We start from the raw sequence: 23,271 nt of genomic DNA, 5'->3' as shown, positions 1-23,271 counted from the left end.
CCCTTTTTACAACTTCTGAACTCTCCCCATTCAACTTCTCACTTCACCCTTAACCACCTCTTGCCATTCTGTCTTTTCACTGCCCTCATCTCCAACAGTCTCTCGCATTTACCCCGTCAACTCCCATGCCCATCTGCACTTCTCATTCACCTCAAGTCTCTCCATTCAAATTGTTGTCTATTTGTATGTTACACCTCTCCAGTCCCCCTATTCATCTTTCACATCGCTCCTTTGTTCTTACACACTTTCTTGAACCATTGTCACCCTCCCCTGTTACCTCAGCACCAGTGCTTATTTTGAGCAGGTGCTTTCCGGTGCTCCGCACTGGCACCTAATTGTGCACACTGGCACTAGGACCGTCTGCCACATGGTGGCTCTGTCTGTGTAATTTAGAGATGAGCAGAACAGCTGTTTATTAATTCAATATACATTAAAAACGATAAACTCCTGACTTCTATGCCATTCTTATAGCTTTGGGGGCTTGAAATAGTCACACTTGTATAAATGTTATGGTTGGTAGTTGCATAGGTATTGTCATTGGCCGCACAAGCTAGGCAACGGGTGGGTGGTTAAAGTTGCAGTGGCCTACTGGTGAGGTCCCTGGCGCATGTTTTCTTACAAATTAATCACTACTCAGCACCCATCCCAGTACTTCCTCTCTTCCCCTATAGCTGCTGTCCCTCACCCATGACACATCAAATTACCTTTTAGGTCACAGATCATGTCTCAGCTATATTCTTTTACAGTTTGACAGTAGCCCTCCTCTGTGCCCTCAACTTTCCCTCACACTCACTTCTTGCATGTCCGCATTTCCCTTCGGCACTTCACATTTCTCCTCGTCCCTGACCTCTTTAATCAAATTCTCTCACTCCCTTGCTTTCCTTTCTCACCCTCTCATCTCTCCTCACCGAGCATACGGGTTGGACCCGTATTCTCCTCTTGGCCTGTGCCACTCTGCTTATTGTTTCCTAATTCAGGAAGGCACAAATTGCCTGTCTTGCTGTTTTGGTGCAGGCCACACAGTTGTGAAACGTGCACCCTCCTTTGCTTCGCTCCACCAAGAATCTATTATCCTTTAGGAAGATATAAAAACCTAGCTCTATGCTCTGTAGGGGATGTATGATGATACAACGAGGGCCATTTCAACGCGATCTGTTAGATTGCGGTTTTCACAACGCAAGTCGTTCCATCGACTTGTGCTGGAGGGGCGCTGGACTTAGGAATATTGTTGATATGAGTCTCCAAAATCTTTCCCAGCAAGGAGAGTAGAGGTATGGGACTGTAGTTTGTGGGATCGTTGGGATCGCAGTTGATTTCTTCAAGGTGGGTGTGACCTGGGCTGCCTTCTATTGTTTCAGGTCCGTGGCTAGGGTCAGAGATTTATTGCATAATGCGGTAATGATTGGAGCAAGAAGTGGGGCAAGACGGGAAATGATTTTTGAGGGGCAGAGGTCAGCAGGCGATCCTGATTTGACTTTGGCTAGTAAGTCCCACATCAAGTGATGGCGAGATAGATTCAAAACGGTCAAATACTACTGAATTGGAGTGATAAGGTACAGCAGTTAGTGAATTGGTTCTGGCTTGAAAACTATTGTAGATGGTGTCGAATTTAGTTTGAAAGTGAGTAGGCAGATTGTCGCAGAATGTTTGGGTGGGCGGATGTCAGTGGAACATGCCTGAGGTTTTACAAAGGTTTTTACGATTTTAAATAGTTACTTGGAGGCGTTACCTGTCTGATCTATTTTTTTTAACAATATGTTGTCTAAGTGTCGTTTTTATTTTTGCGTGATATTCATGGAAGGCATCTTCGAATAATTGTTTAACTGTACTGCTTTTTGACCCCATCCAGTTGCACTCAGGCATTCTACAGCGAGACTTATCAGTTTTTAGGGCTCGCGCCTGAGTTGCAGTGCTCAGCACAGCTCGCGCAGCGAGAGCACTTTTGTATGGTGTTTTAAAAGCTGCTCACACGCTCGTGCGTGTGGTTTTGTTTCCTGCGGCTCTATTGGCTTTCACTTATTTTTTTATATGAAAAAGCCAGCACGCAATTGGGCAAAGGTTGGCGCATGTCCCGCCTTTGCTCCGCCCATTCCCGATGGTGGCCAGCATGCGCAGCAGCGCGCGTACGCCTCGCTCCCTCCCCAGCTCCTCTGTGGTGCGCGCGCACCACTGTTTTTTTTTTTTTAGTTGCGCGAAGAAGTGAAAAAAATCTGAAGTCTGTCAGAAGCTTTTTTCTAAAGTAATATATTCCTACTATTTTATTATGTAGTTTGCGGGTACTGAAAACCCCAGCCTCTTGAGCACTCTTTTGTTTACTCCCTTTCGGAAAAAACCTATCTGTGCCAGGGCTTGCTACAGTAGACTCGTTCCGGAATCAGACTGTTTGAAGATGTGGCTGGCTGTACAATCTGAAAAATAAGGACAGTATGGCTCCCCATCCCGCCTCTCCGCCTCCCACTCACCCTTCCCCCATGCTTTCCCTCCACCCTGACCCCTCAAGAGTTGTCACAGCTGTCTGACTCAACCACGGTTAATGTTGCAAAAAAGAGAAAATAGCTCTTTCCAAAAAGCCATCCGCCGTAGTTCTAGTCCATTCAGCGTCGGCTTTAAATCAGCCGATATCACAAAAAGTATCCTTGGGGTGGATAAAGCAGTGCGCGCCCTTGCGTGCTTCTATCCGTTCATCGACAAGTGCCAGTCCCAGGGGGCAGCAGCATCGTGAATTGCAAAACCCGTCCCCAGCAGGAGAGGCGGAAGCAGCGCGGACCTTCCCCCGTGCAAGGTTTCCAAGGGATGGTCCGGAGTGGACGGGGGGCAGATATCAGAGGCTGACCCGAGCGCTGGAGACGAGCTTTTCACACCCATGGGGTACAGGGCACCTCGAGGTGCATAGGAGACCCGAGGCTGGAAGTGCCTCAGAGGGGCTGTGATGGGTGACGCAAAGGCACACGCTGATCAGCGCGGGGGCGTCTGAGAAGGATGTTGGGGGAGTGTGCAAGATCTCTCACTAAGTTGTTTACAAGGTGGAATGAAGGCTTTTTTACTTCCGCTCCGATGTATGCTTGAGCACCCTGTAGATCAAACCAAAGGGCATTCCGGGGGAACACGGTGGGGTGTGATGAGAAACAAGCTTTACGTCCCATTTGGAAGAAGTGTTTCTGTTTTGAAAAACAAACACTCTCGCATTATCACTCTCTATCCATTAACCAATGTTTTACTACAGTGAAAAGCTCAAATCACATGTTATTACCATTGTACAGACTGTATAATGTGAAAAAATGCACACTGGCACATAGGTTGCAAGTCACAAAGACTTTATAGTGGAAAACAACCAGCACCGCACCTACAAGGCCTATTAAATGAAATGTGATCCTACAACACAGATTTAACCTGTTGTGTCTGTATAATACCTATGTTTAACTGCTACACATGAAAATACAGTCATGGTGTATATATATATATATATATATATATATATATATATATATATATATATATATATATATATATATATATACACACACGCACACACACGTACTCACAGACACGCAGATATCCACAGAGAGTAAGATGCTATTATTACCACTGCAGTTCCCACTAAATATTCAGACCCACAAAGAGTAAGACGTCATTATTACAGAGAGGAAGATGACATTATTACAGAAAGTAAGACGCTATTATTACCACTGTCGAGAAAGGGGAGCAGTGTTTTTATCTATCCAATGTTGGATTGGAAAGAGCCGTCTTGGATGCTTAACCACCAAATTTTCCCAAAGCATTAAAATGAGACAGTAGAACATTGGGGAAATAAATAAAAATATTTGTAGTATTACTGAATGTGTGAGCTTTTTTCCCCATTTCAGAATTTTATAAACTGCGTCATCCCTGTGAAATGAGTGTTCAGGAGACCACTGATAAATGTGAAAAGAAGGTATTATTTATGAAGGCAGCAAAACCCTGGCCCCTAAACTACACAAACCTCTTTTTACGGAAAAGAACAATTCTAATCACTCTAAAAGATGTAAAACTTATTAAGTAATGATAGTGATTTATTAGGATGATAACATATTCATTGTTGCCCGCCCATCCCTCACGGACTATATATACTATGACCCATGAGATAGGCTATTTTTTATTCTCATAGTGCTAGTTCGTAGTTTGCTGCGATTGTGAGATACATCCAGCTTCAGGTTATTTTCCTCTGATTTGTGGAAGCAAATCTGTAGTTATGTTCCAATCCACATCCATTTAACTGCAGAATGAAAAAAAATATTTGTCTGCTTCTATATTTGCCATACTTTTACACAATGCAGACAATCTGCCACATTATGTTTAAAGAGTCTCGAAAGACCGAAAGAAGAAGCGTACAATATTAAACTTATAGAAGTATAAAAAGCTACATACAATGTGAAAGGATGAGCAGCTAGTGTAGCAAGTTGTACAATCTATTAAAAACAGTCTGGACCCCTCTTAACGTGTCATTATTTAGTCGAAGATTAGATTCATTATGAGCACGCTTTCCTCCAGCCAATGACTTGTTTCCACGTAAAAGCTTTGGGGTGCGATTTTCCCAATGAACAGGACTTGTTCTGTGTTACCTGCCATTGATTCTAGCCAATACGAGCAAAGGATTGCTTTGCCAAACCTTTCAAAGGTTCCCCTCACATCGTCTCTTTCCCATGTTAGGTGTTCAGGTATTGGTACTCCAGGACAGACTTGCTTTTCAGGGGTACTTTGAATGTTTTGCTCAAGAGATTTTCAATGCTATTTCTGAGACACTTTAGATTGTATTCTTGTATGATCTACTTACTATTTCAGGCAGTGCCCTGTGCAATAGCTCAAGTGGTTAATGCACTCCGTACAAAAACATACTCCACCAGAAAGTCTCTGTCCTTTATAGATTTTAGGGCTGAATCCCATTCTTCCGAGGTCCATTGCACCACTGGGATTGCACCTGGGAATAGGTGCCACCTGCAATTAACTTTCGAGTGACAATTACATTAATACTATTATGATTATATTTTTTCGCATATTGTTTCCCATTAGGGTCATTACAGCGAATGATAAAGTCCATACCCTCATCCTTTGGGCTATACATACATTTGAGAAATAAAGTTAAACGTAGCTGTACCCTTTAATTGCACATAATTGAAGTATGTGCCTTGATGGAATAAATGCATTACGCTGCAGTTGTAAAGTTCGTTATGGGACTGTCACTGCAATTTTGGGAAGACATTGATTTTTCTTTTAGAGTGACTGAATCAATACAATATAGATCATTGACCTGTTGAATTCAGAAAGTGGAACTGTCCATTCTGGAATAGGTGTGATGGATGGAATATACTAGCAGCTAACACACCTGAATACTTTGCCTAATAATGTATTACTTCATATTTGAACATATTATCTTATTACGATCATTAGGGAGGTATGTATATCCATCTGATAATAAAAGCCTTTGCTAATAGAACTCTTTTGCCCTATAGGATTTCTCCTCTCTGAGCAGTGTGACTGGTAATAACTAATTGGAACTGTTATTGTTTTGATCTGATATGATGTTACGTCTACCTTCCCAAAATGAGAGTTTTGTTGCATAAAGCTCAGAAAAGGTTGTCCACATTTATTCTTTTAAGCCTCCATGGGCTTCTCAGTGAGCCTTTTTGTTGTTGTTTTTGTTTTACCAGTCAATAGTTTTTTTAAAAACCATGTCAATGTTGACACTGACTGAAACATACAAATCCCGGTTCTCATTTACATAAATCTTGCAGTTTTCATACGTTTAATTGTCCATTCATTTTGAATGTTGGTAATTGTGCAAGTTCTACAGAGTTAATAATAGGTGTAGGTTTTTCTAGCTGATATGATTTATTTGGTTGAGACACTTGTCGAATATTTTTTTGTAATTATTTAGTGATTAGTCAACAAGTTTGTTAATCAGTTTAAACATTTTGATTTCAAAGCTCTCCACGACATAAAAAAAAAAAAGAAATTGTTTTAAAATATTTAAAACGGTTTTGCAGAAGTCAGTTACTTAAATAAAAAGGGGCGGTGTTACAAGATAATTATTCCATGAAGCTTCTTTTTGCCCTCTCGTGCAGAAAATTAAGCATATTACACAAGGTGTAGGTGAAGCTATTTAAACAAGAACATTGTACAAAAAGTATACTTCTCTTATTGGATTACTCACTACTTTCATAAACTTCTTAAAAAAACTACTGGCAAGGTGCATGTCGGACCAATCACAGCATTGTATGGTTCATACTATTTCTGTAAGACTGCATTTGAACAACATAAACTTCTAAACAATGCAGTAATGAGTCCATGCGCACCACCAGGGTGTGTTGACCTTAGTCCTGGCTAGCTCACAATGCACCATCTGGACCCGTAAATCCTACAAGGTACCCAATGGGATGTGCAACCTCAGAACATGACAACCCTGACTCCCCAAGGAAATTGTGGAAACATATCTACCACTTTTATTAGTAACTCAGACATGCCCAAAGGGAAACACAAGAAATACTCAAATTGTCATTTGAAACATTTATTGGCACAATAAGATTCTTGTGTAAAATATGCGCGCTGCAATGATTAATAGAAGGAAACAAAACAGAGTAATCATCATTACTAGAATGCTAAAGAAAATAAACAGTTCATACATTTTGCTTTCATTGATTAACTGTATATATATATATATATATATATATATATATATATATATATACTTATATATATATATATACTTATATATTTACTTATTTCTATATCCTTACTTAGCACTTCCTATCCTAATATGCGTAAGGTGTGCAGATCTGCCAGAATGCCCCAGAGTGGTCTACCTCTACATTTACCTGAGGGTATGTTTTATCTGGGAGTCGGCCTTTGATGTAGAGCTGGCCACCACCCTTCTCAGGAAGGTAACAGGATTGAGCTGGTCTGGAATTCTGGAATGGGGCGCCCTCGATAGTGCTAGTGAAATGCTCTTCTTTCTAAACAAAGGACTGATGTAGCTTATGTAAAAAAACTTCACCAATATTGCAAAGCCGGAGTTCCACTCAGGCCGTCATTATTGATTTTACCTTTGCAGTGCCCCGAGCGGACAGCAACAAAAATCAAAAATGTGCACAGTGAACTTATCCCTGGTACAGAATGTTCAAGGCTCTGATAATATGCCTAAAAAGAAGTGTAAATGTAAGTGCAAATCCATTTCAGAGAATATTATCCCATATGGGCGCACTAACAAATGAGTTGTTTAAAAAAGATGTCCACTTAAACGTGAACATGTAAAAATTGTGGTTTTCTCTGCCCGATGCGTATGTGACCACACAACAACATTGCATTGCAATAACGTCTCTGCAAAGACTCTGCAAAGATGAAGGCCTGGGTTTCTCAAAAGGAATTCTTAAAATAAAAGGACTTTCTTGTTGAGGGCTAGGCAAAAGCATAAGATGTGTATAATCTTTTCTTGAGCACTCCAGTGGAGCCTTCAGTCAACTGGTCTGATCTTGTGTTTCCAGGGATGTCTGTAGTCTATACAATCCAATATTCCCAAACCCCGACTATACATAAACTTTTAATTTTTTTAGAATTTTATATAGGGCGCACTAGACCCGAAGATATCCGGTATCAGAGCGCTTTACACAAGCACCAGTTTCGTTACAGATGGACATATTCATTTGTGTTATGCACTGGGAGATTACGTGATTTGCCCAGAATCACAGGATGTTGAGCGTCGTTGCAGAGACTCGAACCCGGTTCTCCAGCTTCAAGGTCGACCTCTCTAGCCGTAAGGCTACATAGCTGACCTTTGGCACGCTAATGAGATGTATACAACCGACCCACTGCATATTGCTTTTATGGAGATTGTGTAGTTGTCTCCATTGTGTTTCAGGGGTAGCAGCCACATTTTCTACTTTACTATTTAGCATACCTGGAACTGTGGTGCCACCATGTGACTATTCTGTGTACTACAGGCAACCCATACGCCTTGGTATTGCCATAGCTTTCTTAATTTGCAGTGGCATGGACTGTTGTATCACGTATGGTTGAATAAAGGCTTGGTGGTATTATTGCATTATAGTCTCATTAAATATTTAAAAATATATATTTGGAGATTGCTAGAGTGGACACTCTTGTTTTCTCATTGCAAAGGATACAATACCGTGTGATGTCGCACAGGTTAGGTGGTCGTGCCAAAAGAGATCTGAAAATCTGTGTATAAAAAAAAGACAATATTAGCAATAATTTAAGACAGAAAAATGCAAGACTTGTGACAAACAACTGCAAACACAAAGAGATGATGGACGGAGCGCTAAAACCTTTCAGACACTCACCCCCAGTCACAGATCTGGGTGAATCCATCATCGTTCTTTTGCTCACCTCGCCACCCCAGTTCAGACCCAGCCATATGCAAATCAGTGTTGACCATGTGCCTCATGGGAACAGTCTAGACCAAACTGCCAAGCCAGGTCTTCCCTGGACTGGAAACCAGCATCCTGAGAACGTTTTCGGGGTTACACCCCTCATCAGCCAGGCTAGCTTTGCCACTGGATTCAAGCTAGCCTGGCCTATGCGGCAGCTCACTGGATATTTGGTATGGTCCTGTGGCAGTTCCCTCCGTCCGCCCAGCTCCCCGGGTCGTCAGGGGTGTCCGTCTGCTATTTTCAGCTCCGAGTGGAGATTGCGCAGCGTATTTAATATGCAGCTGGCTTGCCCACCACCGGGGCCCTGGTCATTTGTGCTGCTGCATGACAGTGTAATAGGGTGGCCTACATCAAAATTGGGCTTGGAAGCTGACAGGATTAAAGCTCTGGTCGGGAGCTCCGGGAACTCTCGTCTTACACAGCCATGTTCTTGGCCATGCCCCCTTAAGTAGCTCCTTTTTAGGCCTATTGCATAGGGATGTGACGTTGGTGACATGTCACCTGAGGCCACACCCTAGACTTATGGGTGATGTAGTTTCCGTACTGTTACAAAACATGGCATGCAATCAAAGCTTGTGTGCCGGACCATTTGTTCTTTGCTCACCCTTAACTGTCCTCTACAGAAAACAATAAATGAAAGCAAACAATTCGCTATTAATAAGATTTAAACAGCATGTGTTTGAACAGTTCAACAATACCTGGATTCAATAAGGAAGAGTATTTAACAGTTCAGAATACATACACACGTGTGTGTGTGTGTGTATATGTATTCTAGCCATGTTTTCAACCTCATCATTATAAACTGTACCAGTTTCAACTATCTCATTTCTTTTTCCTTGAGTGGTAAGGGAATCCTCATGAATGTCTTCCGTTTGAGTATGGTCTTGAAGATTTAAGTTTTCTCCAACCTTGCCCCTTTTAATTTCCAATTCGGTCTTTGGTTTACCCATCTGTGCTGCCTTGTATGCCTTCCATAATGTGGCATGCGATTGCAACAAACCTACGTTTCCTTCAAAATTGTCAAAAGCTTCCATCAGTGCTGCAACCATCTCTCTATCCTCAAGTTCCTATGCATCGAGTCCCCAAGTGTCTTGCCTGGATTGTTTACCTATCACTAACATCACAGTGAGTAGTCAGACATTCCTCCTGCAAGGTAATCGACCTACACTAATGTGGGAATTTTGGTACCAACATGAAAAAGTAAGTCAGTCTTAAAAAATTACCATCAGCCCCCGAGAAAAAGGCATGTTGCTAATCAGATACATGCAACAGTCTGCATACATCTACAACTCCCAGGGCTCCTGCCCATTGGGGTTATCCAAATGTGTCATTGCATTGATTGACCTATCTTTATTTGACTACATCATTGTGGTGGCCTACACACTTAACATAAAGTTATCTGTCCTGACACCTGCCCTGTATGCACCCATATAGTACCAGTTGTGGTCGGTCCATTTTTTTGTTGGTAAATTAAGGATGGGCATGATGTCACCTGGACCAAGATTCCAACCCCTCTCAAGCCAAGCCTCTAGTGAACCCTGCATGCATCAGGGGACTTCTATCTCTCTCTTTCAATGATCCTGAAAGCATTACGGACCATCCCCCTTGTGTTTCAAGTATAGGTCTATCACTCCCCTCTTTTGATCCTATCCTTGAGACTTCTAACATCAAGGGATGATGCTTTCAACTGATCAGTATCCCCGAGTGTTGGTACCAGGAAAGTATTCCCTGAGGATGCTAGTGTCCCAGATGTGATCAGCCCAAATTGCCTCTGATGTGTCATAACCTAAACTCGAAGAACTATATCACAACGTAATACCCCTGTATTACCCACCGACCGTATAACGAACTACAAACCTGCATCTCGAGTGCAAGAAAGGGCTTGCCTTTCCCCAAACATACACAGACTATGGCAGGTAACCATTACATTTTAACTCTGTGTTTTCCACAATTGGATCTACTGTTCACCATCGTTGGTGTGGGACCAGATCGCCTTCCCTGATAATAAAGCCTGCTACGCTCCTCCAGTGATTCACATCTCGAGTTGTATATGACTTTGAGCTGAACGGGCAAGTGAGGCACTTGTCAGATTGGTATCAACGTTATGCACTGGATCCACTTGAAGTGATGCTTATTTCGTCCTTTCACCACTTATCGCATATACTAAAACTTGAGAGCCAACTGTAGAAACCGTAAATAAGAAAGTGGTAAGAGAGAAAGTAGATACACGAGACTGCGCCTCTTCTGCCTCGTCAGTTGTTTGGTCTGTGAGGTTTGCGGAATGTTCCTGCAAGAAGAAAGAGATAGTTTAGGTGTTTTGCATTCATAGGATTAAACGTAATTTCAATTGTGAATACCTTCACCCGACCTCTATCTCTGTGCAACCAACTCCTTGTGGTGCAACATAAAATGGGAAACTCCTCGAAACGGATCTCACAAATAAGTATTTACAAAGTGACACGTGTATATGTTGGTGTATGTATGTGTGATATAATAGATGGTAAGATTTCTGTTATGACACACTATCTAATGACATGATTTTTGATAGTTTGGTGCTTAAGCAAGTTGCATTTGGTAGTATTTAATAAATAGATGAGTACTATAGTAGTCTGGAAAAGATCATCACATGGATTGACAATTAAATGGGAGGCTCCTAGCATAGACGTCACTTTTGATAGATTAAAAAATGGTAGCAGAGGGCCCTAGTCACCCCCCCAATTTGGTTCTCAAAAGACAAGAATCGGGGGTTGGGCCAAGATGGCATCGGAGTAGGACGCTTCCTCGAGCCTCTCCGACGCCGGTCCTGCATAGCACCGTATAGCGGGGTCCCAGGACGGGCTAACTGGTGCCATTTGGTCGGAGGGGGCTGCTGATCCCTGGGGGCGTGCTCCGGTGCCATCAGCGGGGAGAATCGGAGCCTCCGGTGGCCAACAGTGAGGGACCGAGTTGCGGCCTGTGAGGCGGCGGCATTGCGTGCTCGGGAGGCCGGCCGGTGACTGAGCGGATCCTGGACCTGAGCGAGGACGCCGGACGCTGGTGCCCCCGCGTCGGACTGAGGGAGCGAAGAGCTGGACTCGCCGGCGGTGTCGCTGGCAACGGAAGCAGTTCCGAAGCGGAGTCTGCTGTGCCTGCGGGTGGCTGGGAGCCCGCCGGAGCTCAGCGGATTGGAGCCGAGCTGGGGCCTGTGTGGCAGCGGCCTTGAGAGATCTGGGGCCGGCCCGGGCTGAGCGGCGTTTGCCCAGCGGGGGAGCGTGTGTACTAATTGCCCCCACCGTCACCGGCGGTGCAGATCGGCGTGCCTGGCCTGCGGAGGAGCTCGCCGCGGGGCGGAGCAGGGACGGAGCCGGCATAACTGGCCGTGGCAGCTGGGTGACACGGTGCCTACGTGGGCGTGTGGGGGGGGGGGCCTACCGGCTGAAAAATCCTGCGTGACGCTGCTCCTGCACCCGTGGTGCGCAGGGTGAGTCGAAGCGGCTGGAAGAAAGGCAATAACGGTGGCAGTGCATTGGGTGCTGTAACGGGACATTAACCCTGCTGGTCTGTCCTGTGGCGGGTCCTAGCCTCGGGTCTGAGGTGGACCTAACCTGCAGTGCCCAGGGGACTTCATCAGCGCGGTTGCACCTTTGGCCTGAACATTGGTTCTCCAGAGTGGCGGTGAGACTGAGACCGGAGGGCACGGAGACTAGATTGAGGGGAGCTGACGCTGCCACCCGCCCGTGAGGTGGACACCACTTGCAGCCTCGCACGTGGCGCCATTTTGGAGGGGCCTTGCGTGGCAGCGCTTGGCGGCCCGGTCCTACTTGCCTCTGGAACTGGCTGCTGACTGGGGAACTTGTTATAGAGAGGTCGCACGCGTTCTATGGACTGGGCGCCGACTTCGGGGTGAGGGCTTTACCACCCATTCTCTGCCTCTTGGATTGGAGAGAGCCTCGGGTGCACGCGGCACTAGCCGGCTCGTGGTCGCCCTGGGGAAGGGGAGGCCGCATCGCTGAAAGGACGAGCCGGAGCGGAGAGTCGCCTGTCTGAGAACTGTCCCCCGGTTGCGGCCACATCGGAGTCTTGTGATAAGAGTGCTCCAGCTACTCACGGCTATGTCCTCCTCGCAGCGTAGGGGGAAAATGCTGAAGGATGGGACCTCCAAGTCGTCGCAGCAGCCGGCGTCGCCGGGTGCCAGCGGATCCTCAAAGCAGTCGGACGACGAAGCGCCTGCGACTAAAGCGTTCATGACGGAGCTCTTCGCCTCCATTAAGGATGACATCTCCGAACTCCGTACGCAGTTGGCCTCGGACCTCCGGGAGGTGCGGAGGGACGTAGATGGGATTGGTGAAAGAGTGGCGACGCTGGAGGACCACGACCTAAGCATGGCGAATGATGTGCACCAGCTCCAACAGGACATCATTCGCCTCACGGAGCAGAATTTAGATCTGCAGACCCACGCGGAGGACTTGGAGAACCGCTCTAGGAGAAATGATATTCGTATCAAGGCGGTGCCGTGGGACGGTGAAGCGGGGGAACTGCGTGGGTACGTTCAGGCCTTGTTTCTCCAGATCCTGGAGGATGAAGAGGTGCGTGACATTCAGATGGACAGAGTGCATAGAGTGGGGTTGCCCAGACGGGGCGGGGGCCCGCCCCCGGATATCCTCGTTTGTGTGCATGACTTTCAGATGAAGGAAAGGATTCTGAGGAAAGCTAGAGCCATCACCTCATTACAATTTAGAGACCACCGCCCGCAGCTCTACCAGGACCTGGCGGCGACGACATTGCAGAAGCGGAGGGACTTCCGGCCTGTGACCGCCTTCCTCCGGGAGCGTGGGGTCTCCTACTCATGGGGCCATCCTTTCCGGATTATATTTCGTTGGGAGAATAGGCTGAGGCAGACCAATTCCCTGCAGGCGGCGAAGGATCTTCTGGGCATCGAGGAAGCGGAACCTTCTCAGGAAGCACGCGGCTCGCCATTCCGGAGGCGGCGTCGTTCTTCTTCCTGGCACAGAGTGGGCCCATCACCGGAGCGACGACGGCCAGATCCTGCAACTACTGTGCAGGAGAGGGGAGCCGCAGTGGCTTCGGTGGCCTCCGTCACTATGGCGGACTCCCAGATAAGCTCTGGAGCAGCGTGACCCCGGTACCATTGATTGGCGTCGGAGGGGCTCTTGGCCTGAGGTCCCCGGGGTATGATGGTACTTTTGGAGGAGACACCCCGGACCTTGGACCTGGGGGTCACCAGGTTGACACCCCAGCCCCGATTCCAGACCGGTGGGGGACTTCCGAACTGTGACCTGCTGGAGCTGATGACTACGAGGTTCAGGTTCAGTGCCTTGAGTTGTGTTTTGTTGTTTCTCTGTTTTTGGGGGGGGGGGGTTTGGGGTTGGGGCTGGGGGACACGTTGGGGGGGTTGGGGCACAGGGGGGGGGAAGGGGGGCCAGTGGTGGCGACAGTTGGCTGTGTGTATGGGGTGCTGCATGTGGGGGTGGGCGTGTGCTTTACAACTCATTCCTAGAATTCTGCCTTTGGGGGTCATACTTGACTTGCATTTCACTGCGGAGAGCAGGCTGGTGGTGGGGAGAGGGGTGCGATGGGTGGTTGGGGACGGAAGTGGGGTTGGCAGAGGGGGGCTGGATGGGCCCCCGGGTGGAGAGGTGCGAAGACCCCATCCTCGGCTGTCTGTGTCATGGTGCGGGGGCTGTTCCTTGATTTATTATGACTATTAGTATAGGCACCTGGAACGTGAAGGGGCTCAATTCCCCGCAGAAGCGGCAGAAAGTGTGGAAGTACCTGGCGGACCACCACCTGGATGTGGTTGGTCTTCAAGAAACTCACCTAGCCAGGAAAGATGAGCTTAGGCTCCGGCATCGACATTTTCCACTTATATACAGGGCATCCGCTTCCACTAAGCACAGGGGGGTGGCTCTATTGTTTCGGGCGTCCCTCCACTTCCAACCGGGGGGGGTGAGCGGGGATAAGGAGGGGCGATGGCTGATGGTGAAGGGATTGCTGTATGGACGTGTGTGCACATTTGTGGTGGTGTATGTGCCCAATGTTTCGCAGAACGGCTTTTTGCAGACTTTGTTGGAAAAAGTGGGGGAGTTCGTGGAGGGCCAGCTGTTCCTGCTGGGGGACTTCAATATGGTGTGGGATAAAGTCCTGGATAGCTCGTGCTTACAAAGGTCCGGGGCGGGGGTATTCTCCACGGCGACGCAGCGGCGGGTGGGGGAACTGGGACTGATTGATAGTTGGCGTTTCCTTTATCCCCAGTCTAGGGACTACACCTATTTTTCCCACGTTCATTTCTCTTATTCTCGAATTGATCATGTCTTCATAAGCCAAGCATTGCGGGGGGACGCCCAGGTATCCAGCATCTTCCCACTCTGTGTCGGACCACAGCCTGGTTGTGCTAGGGTTGCAATGGTCGATGGGGGGGGACGGATGGAAGAAATGGTATTTCCCCGAGGCTTTAACTCGGGATGACGCTGCATGTAAGGACCTGAGGAGGGCCATTCGGGACTTCTTGGAGCTTAACCCGCCCTCAGACACCTCGGTGTATACCACTTGGGATGCCTGCAAGGCCTCACTGCGGGGTACCTGCCTAAGCCTTAATACTAATCTTAATAGGCAACAGAGGAAGGAACGTGAGGCTCTTGAGTCTGAACTGGCGGTGCTGGAACAGGCTCATAAAGCCAATCCGTCCCGGGCGACCCTGCGACCTTTAACTGCGGTCCGGGGGAAGCTCCGGGCTCACTATAATAACAGAGCGGAATTTACGCTCCTGCGGCTGCGGAGGACTTCCTACTCGATGGGGAACAAGGTGGGGAAGCACTTGGCGAGGCAGCTTCGAGATAAACGGGAGCGTGAATATGTAGGAGGGATTAAAGATGAGGCAGGAAAGGACCAACACAGGGATGGGGACAAGGCTGCTATCTTTAGCCGCTTCTATGCTGCTCTATATGGAGGGGAGGACCTGGATCGAGCTGCTCAATCCGCTTTCCTAGCTAGCCTCCCTATACCCCAAGTCTCCAGGGAGTGGAATGAGCTTCTCTCAGCCCCTATTTCGGGGGAAGAGGTGATGGACGCCATAAAAGCTCTAAAGCTCCACAAGGCCCCGGGCCCTGACGGGTACACAGCCTCGTTTTACAAGTCATTTGCGGGAGAACTCTGCGAATTTTTAGTTACCCTCTTCAACTCCATGGCTGCAGAGCGGCGAACCTCGGGATCGATGGCCGAGGCTTTGGTCACCATTCTCCCCAAACCGGGGAAGGATCCCACCCAGTGCACCTCATACCGTCCGATAGCGCTCCTTAACCTGGATGCCAAATTATACTCCTCGATTCTTGCAAAGCGGCTCCAGGATCTGATGCCGGCCATTATCCACCCAGACCAATCTGGGTTTATCAAGGGGCGGCAAACCCATGACAATCTGCGACGGGTGATGCATCTGATCGAAAAGGCCGACCGGTTTCGCTTACCTGCCGTATTGGTGGGTCTGGACGCGGAGAAGGCTTTCGTCCGTGTTGACTGGGGGTTTTTGAATTTAACACTGGAGGCATTTGGGTTCTCTCCCCACTTTGTACGAATGATCCGGGCTAATTATGATCGGCCTGTGTCTAGGGTGTTGGTTAACGGACATAGATCTGCTTGCTTCCCCCACTCCCGCGGCACGCGGCAGGGGTGCCCACTTTCCCCGCTCCTCTTCGCGCTCAGCATAGAGCCTCTGGCGCTTGCGATTAGGGAGAGGGAACAGATTACCGGCCTTCCCTTCACCGGCGAACAGCATAAGATTTCTCTGTTCGCGGATGATGTTCTCTTGTCATTAGGCGATCCGGCCCGCTCGCTGCCTCATGTTCATGAGGTTCTTTCTGAGTTCGAGAAGGTTGCGGGTTTTAAAGTTAACATGGATAAATCGTACATTTTGAATTTGACACTGCCACCTGACGAAGTAGACCGGGTGCGATCGCTTACGTCTCTTTCGTGGTCATCCTCATCCTTGCTCTATCTGGGTATTAGGTTAACCCCCACCCTGGGTGGGCTGTTTGCAGCTAACTTCCCTCCTGCATTAGCGGCGGTGCGTGGGGAGCTGGAGAAGTGGAAGCCGAAATTCATCTCTTGGCTCGGTCGCATTCACGCGATCAAGATGGTGCTGCTGCCCAAATTCTTGTATCTTTTCCAAGCTCTCCCCATACCTGTGGAATTGGATTTCTTCCGGCGCTTGAAGACCCTGATGTTGAAATTTGTGTGGCAGGGAGGCCGGGCGCGGCTTTCGTTTGCTGTACTTCGACGGCCGCGGGAGGAGGGGGGAGTGGGGTTCCCCGACATGCACTTATACTATAAGGCAGCGCAATTGAGGGTGCTGGTGGGATGGTCACAGCCCCTTTCGGAGAAGCATTGGCTACATATGGAACGTAGTGTGGCTGGGAGATCCATTTGGGACTTGGCCTGGAAACCTAAAGCGGATCGGCCCAAGAATGCCTATGTATGCACTCCCACTAGCACAGTCCTGAAAGTCTGGGACACGGTTAATAGCGATGACCGCTGGACCACCTTTCCATCACCGTTTACCCCTATACATAGGAATCCGTCCTTTCCGCCGGCGGAGCGTGATGGACCGTTTACGCTTTGGAGTGAGGGGGGCTGTAGGGCGCTTAGCCACCTGTTCCATGGGGCGGATCCCCTTACCTTCCACAATTGCATGAGGGACTATGGGGTCCCGCCCACTGAACGGTTTCATCATATTCAACTCATGCACTGGGCTACTTCGCCGGAAGTGCGAGATGCGGCCACGAGACAGCTGACGTCCTTCGAGGCGTTTATCGCCCGTACTTCTTGTATGAAAGGGACGATCTCCTTCCTATATAGATTGCTCCTGGACACTGTTATATTTCCAAGGCCCCGTTATATGGAGCACTGGGAGACTTGTCTTGGAAGGGACATCTCGAGAGCCGAGTGGGAGGGGTTATGGCGAGATATCAATGCACATAACCATTCGATTGATCTTAGGGAGGCTCATTTGAAACTTATGTATGACTGGTACCTCTACCCGTCCAAGCTACATCGCATATTCCCATCGTCCTCTGACAGGTGCTGGCGGGGATGCGGCTTATTGGGAGATTTCCGCCATATATGGTGGGACTGTCCAATCATTAAGCCTTTCTGGTCGGAGATACTAGCTCACATCAAGGAGGTGGTTGGTTATCCGATCCCGGAGTCCATGGACTATGTCCTGTTGGGACTTCGTGATCCAATGTTGGCGCACCAAACTAGAGCTGACAAACGGATTATTTGGCTGTGCCTGGGAGCGGCTAAATTGACACTGGCGGCGGCGTGGAAGAAGCCGACGGCGCCGGCGACCTCATTGTGGCATGCGCGGTTGTGGCGATTACTGAGTCTGGAGAGGGTGTCCGATATATTTCTGGGTAGCTTTAAGAATTTCGTGTTTCAGTGGGGCCCCTTGGTCAGGTTTCTTTCCCGGGGCCTTCCGTCAGCAGTATGTCCTTCAGCACTGCGAGCGCTACACCTATTTCAGATCTGATTAAAGGGATGTATGCTTCCAGGTATGATTGTGCAGTTGGTCGCCACCGCGGGTGGGGGGGGGGGGGGGTGGGGGGGAGGGTTTTGGTTGGGGACTGTTGCTTTTAATTGTTTGTGCGACGCCCGGCAGTTGGTAACGGATTATAGAGGACTCCGGTGCGGATGCATACCTGGCTGGTGGCTTGGGCTATCGAATACTGCCTCTGGTGGAGATCTGGCGTCTGGTGGGCTGGGCTTTGACCTAGACTGTTCCACTGTTACGAATGGACATTGGCTTTGCAGTGACATTGCAGCTTATCCTTCTTGCATTCCAGTGGTCTGTTGAGAGGACATCCCCGGAGTTCCCCTTGTGGGAATTATTGATCTTTGTCGCTGTGTCTGATTGTTGTTTTCTTTTTCTCTGACTCTGAAATCAATAAAAACTACTTTGAAAAAAAAAAAAAAAGACAAGAATCGAATAACATTCCTAGCGTCCTGATTGTTATGGTGTTAGAGGTTCTCCTAACTCAGTGGATTAAAAGGTAACGCTGATTCGTGCTGTTCCAACCAATAGAATTTCTGGCTTGCTGGCATAATTAGTTTATAGTTCTCCATTGCTTAATCTCTGCAAGGAAGATATTGCTTGTGATTTACTGAAAGGTTTGGCTTAGAGATCTACCAACGTGTATCTGCGTTCATTTAATTTCCGAGACCATAGACTGTAATCAGGTGTGCAATGGGTATGATATAAATATTAAATAATCGTTAGGAGAGAGCACAGCCCTATAGAATGCCACAGGTTAGGGCTTGCAGAGATGATCTAAATTGCCCCATCTGAACACATTGGGAACAGTTCAACAGAAGGTTTGAGCCATTCAAGGGCTTTCACACAGTCACTCAGGGCTCATGGTGTAAAAGGACGCAGATAAATCTAGGAGAACGGAAGCAGCTCGGTCCCGAGCCTTTGATTTCCGACATCGAGCACTGCTGTTTATTTCATTGAACAACTAACCAAGTTGAGGTTGCAAGAATGAACAAACAAAATATGACTAAACAACGCTAAATGAACTACTAAAAAGTATATAACTACCTGCACTGTGACTTAAATCATTGCATTTTTATTAACTGTATGCTTAAACTTGATAGACTTTGGTCGTCGTATTAATCTGTGCAACTCTCTCTTAATCTGGCAGAATGCAAAGTCTGGAGGAATCCATTGAATCTCTTCAGAGGAGCAGAATATAACAGGTGAGCGACGCTGAAGCTGCTAAATAGGCAGATGCCTTATACGAAGATCCTAACTATTCATTCTTTTGGCTACTGCATGGTAGCAATTAGTCTTGTATTGTTATGAGTAAGATTCAGATTGGTTGAGCTGGGAGACTTCATGGACAATAGAGAGACTGCATTATTGCTGACAGAGCGAGAAAGATACAGAGAGAGGGGATCACCAGAGACAGCGAGAGAGGGAGTGAGAAACAACACGGACCAGGGCCATTTCAAGGCATTTTGGCGTCCTAGGTGAAGTAATAATATAATAATAATAATAATAATAATATCCACATTTGTAAAGCGCACAATCACCCGTTAGGGTCTCTAGGCGCTGGGGGCCGTCGGGAAGATTAAGCGAGCTATTGCCCAGAGTCACATGGTGCTGGGCTAATCTGCCGCCGGTGCCGGGGATCGAACCGTGATCACCAGATTCCGGAGTCAGTCGCCCTGGCCGCGGCGCCACACCTCTTCCACAAGAGGTGTGGCGCCTGCCCCTCCAACCCTTTTAATGCAGCGATGTAGCTAGAGCCTCATTTAGTGGGTTCGTGAATGGGGCCTATAAGCAGGAGAAGAGCGCTCAAGCGTACTGGCTTGTCGTCCATGCATAGAAGTGACTCTGCTTGAGGCAGGCCTATGCAGTGACTGACACCAGGGATGGACAGAGAAAAAGACGTCTTTCCTATACATTACCCAGATGCAACCATTCAGATAAAACACAGTCAGACCATCTCCGGCTGGCAAAAAGGACTCTTGGACGGGCAGAGGGAATGACTCCAAACTCCGAGAGTGAAACAATGCACTAGCGCAGACAATCGCTGATGCACCCAGAGATGAGAGCTAGACGGTCTTTGAGTAACACAGTCTCAGACCTGCAGAGAAAGAGATACACCGAGACCGCTACAGACTGTGGGGCAGTGGTGTCAATAGAGAAATTGTCCAAAGACAGTCATAGTGGCTTTAGTCCGGGAATATGCATTCCTTGAGCGACGCTTAGACTTGATAGTGATGTGTATATTATATCTTATTGATCAAAGCCTAACCTCTGGCAAGGAATTTTTTGTTAGTGATGGTGACAATGAGAACATGGTGACGAGACTTTGCAAATGAGTGGAGTACATGAGCGATGAGAGCAGCACATTCAATTTGTCTCTATGACCCTTTTGCTGATGGATGCATAGTGATGCTACAGATGTATAGACGGATAAGACGTGCCTCCGACTGATGGCAGGAATACACATACTCCTGAAAGATGGGGACTTTGGGTATGATCAGAATTTATGTACCCCGGTTGGAGATGTAATCTTTTATGAGAATGTGGTGCTACAGCCAGAGCTGGCGACTTTGGAACTAGGGAAACAGATTCGGGTCTTAACGTTGGCTCAACATCCTGTGATTCTGGGCAAATCACGTAATCTCCCCTTAACTATCAAAAAATGGAATGTCCTTGTGTAATGTAACTGCTGCTCATGTAAAGCACTCCAATGCCATCGGGTCAAGTTTGCACTGTATAAAACTGCAAACAAATAAATAAAATAGATGGCTTACCCTGGAAAGAGGTGGTAATGGGAAGGTACACAGCTTTTGCCAATGACAAAACACAAGCCCCTGTGGCACAGGGGGTCCTCCAAACTTTCAGCCCTCCACCCCGCTCTCTGTAGAGACCCCACTGAGCCCAATGTCACTGGATATCTGTGAGATATGGGAGAGTTAGTGGCCCCTCTTCACATTCTGCACAGACATCATTATGCGTTATGCCACTTCTTTTATGAAAAGTTTCAGAACAGCATGAAGTTAACATCGACTATGTCATCCTAAAAGTGCATTGTTGTATTCTTATCAAGGCAGCATTTAAAATAATGTCCAAGCTTAAATTATTCATGTCTATTAACGCAAATTAAAAGTTATAAGACACTCTGTATGGAAATAATGTGTATTTATAAAGCAACGGCTTTAAACACTTCTGTTGCAGTGGATAACGGACCTGATTGAAGAAAATGTTCGCGGTTTAAATTTCACAAACATAGTCCTGCTGGATATTCACACTTTGTGTCTCAAATAATATACACTCAGGAGTAAACATTTTTCTCTTGGTTAGGCAGGCTAGTCATGTGATACTATGACATGTCAAGGTTTTGGAAATTAATTGAGACCAAAGCCAGACTTCAGATCTAATACGTTAATCCTCAAAAATTGGACTTTTGGTTATCCTAATTATATTTTTACTCCAGAAAGTGTGTTGTAATGTTAAAATGTTCCAGTAAATGCTGGAGAAAGAATCTGAGTCGGGTTATTTTAGTTAACATTTTTCAAATGAGTATCTCTGACTTTATTCTTAGAGTGCAGCACTGACTGAACCCTCAACATTTGAATCATTAGTTTTATAGGAGACAAACCTCTATTCAAATATTTTCTTTCTATCAAATTAAAATGTGCTGACCTTTGGTGGCATTCACTTCAAAACCATATAAGATCATAGGAACAGCATTTAGCTGCCCATCTACCTAGGTATATCTGCATTAAGCTGGAACATATGCAGGGAAGTTCTGGTTTGCTGGTTAAATTTGGAACATACTAATGGTGAGAATAGATCCATTGGCTTATTTCACTTCTGGAAGGACACTGATGGGTTTAAGCCAGATTACGTTTTGGGCTGCTTGAAGTGTCTTTGAACCTTACTTGTGTATCCATATTCTTGACACAACAGAAGGTTATTTTGGTTTCTTCAAGGCCTCTGCGTCAGTTCAAGAATATTCATGTGGATAGTGTCGGTTTGGTTGGTCAGTTCGTGACCAGTTAAGGTAAGAAGACCTTTTACACATTATGAAGGGGTGATCCTTTCTGGCCTTGAATATAAATTGGATTGGCAATTAAAACTTTAATAGTGTGTGGGATGATGAATTTCAGTCATAGACTTTTCTGACTTTCCATGTTCTTGACTCTGGAATACTGTGTAGGGAAGGTTTTGCATCGGTAGTACCTGGGAGTACATTTGAGCAGTCACAGGTGAACCACTCAAACGTTTAGGAGCATCTGTGGCTACCAGTGGCCTTGATGTACTACTAACACAAAATCTTATTGTGACAATTCTTGGTCCTAGAAGTGATACAGTATGCCAAATGTATGCCCACCCAACAGGAGTCCACTTGAAAAGGACCCAAGAAGCCACCTATTGAATAAAGGCTGAAAGGATATGGTAACCATTGATACCTAAGGAGTCAATCTCCTGGAGGCATCTTAGTCTGCCATGTAGGATGTTAAGGCAAAAAGAACCGGTTATGTTTGACACGTATTTAGCACTGGTTAAACTGCTGCAGTCCTCGCGGTGCCTCTAAATCCCGGACCTTGTAGTTTGTGCATGAAGATGAGGATAATGGATGGGAAACCCTGTATATATAATGGTAAAGGTATTTTAAGAACCCTTTACGCCTCCAAGTGAACTGGAGAAAATGTGGAGTGTAATATACTTGGGATGAATGGCCAGTGTTTGCTTCCCCTGGGACAACTTCTTGTAATCCCATGGGCCTATTTAGAAATGCATTTTGGGATATATAGAGTAGTACTCATTTGGTACTCTTTTTCTTACTGTTACATGCCTTTGTGACGTGTCCCCAAAACATCTAAAATGGAAATACTCAAGGAGTAGTACTATACAGGTACTACAATTAGGAAGGACGGTGCCTTTTTTTGCAGTTTTAGTAATAGAGCTTTGGACATTTCGGGACTGATTAACAAAGGCATGTAAGAGTACGTAAAAGAATACTCCTGTAGTACTACATCCCATACTTGTAAACACTTGAATCGGCTCCTAACATACCATAGTATCCTACTGTAGTGCCAGATCACAAAAGGTGTTCTCCTTTTATGGTACAAATTATGAGAGTCTGGGAGCTTGGAATTAACAGTCTCTTACCAAAGCACATAAATTGTGGATTTGAGTGATACAGGCAGAGAACGTGGTATATACATCTTCAACTAGGCTTGTTGTGGTAATCTAGAACGAGTCCCTAGTCAATTTTATTAAATTTTCCTAAATTAACTAGTCTGCCAAGGTTGTCCTTTGAACTAATCATGTAGAATAGGG

The 23,271-nt window shown here is 46.6% G+C and overlaps 1 protein-coding gene across 8 annotated transcripts in view; it reads left to right on the top strand.

Annotated features, from left to right (window-relative positions):
- ST7 (suppression of tumorigenicity 7) overlaps positions 1-23,271 on the top strand; it is a 606,638-nt gene that overhangs the window by 374,920 nt on the left and 208,447 nt on the right. For all 8 annotated transcript variants that reach the window (XM_078674347.1, XM_078674344.1, XM_078674346.1 and 5 more), the window contains one exon: positions 19,112-19,166. In XM_078674347.1, the coding sequence (XP_078530473.1) occupies positions 19,112-19,166 (55 nt within the window). The remainder of the gene's footprint in view (positions 1-19,111; positions 19,167-23,271) is intronic.

Source organism: Lissotriton helveticus, chromosome 1_1 (genome assembly GCF_964261635.1).
Source record: "Lissotriton helveticus chromosome 1_1, aLisHel1.1, whole genome shotgun sequence".
Taxonomy (NCBI): Eukaryota; Metazoa; Chordata; class Amphibia; order Caudata; family Salamandridae; genus Lissotriton; species Lissotriton helveticus.
The sequence above is the reverse complement of the archived record's forward strand: the minus strand, read 5'-3'. Positions and strand labels throughout refer to the sequence as shown.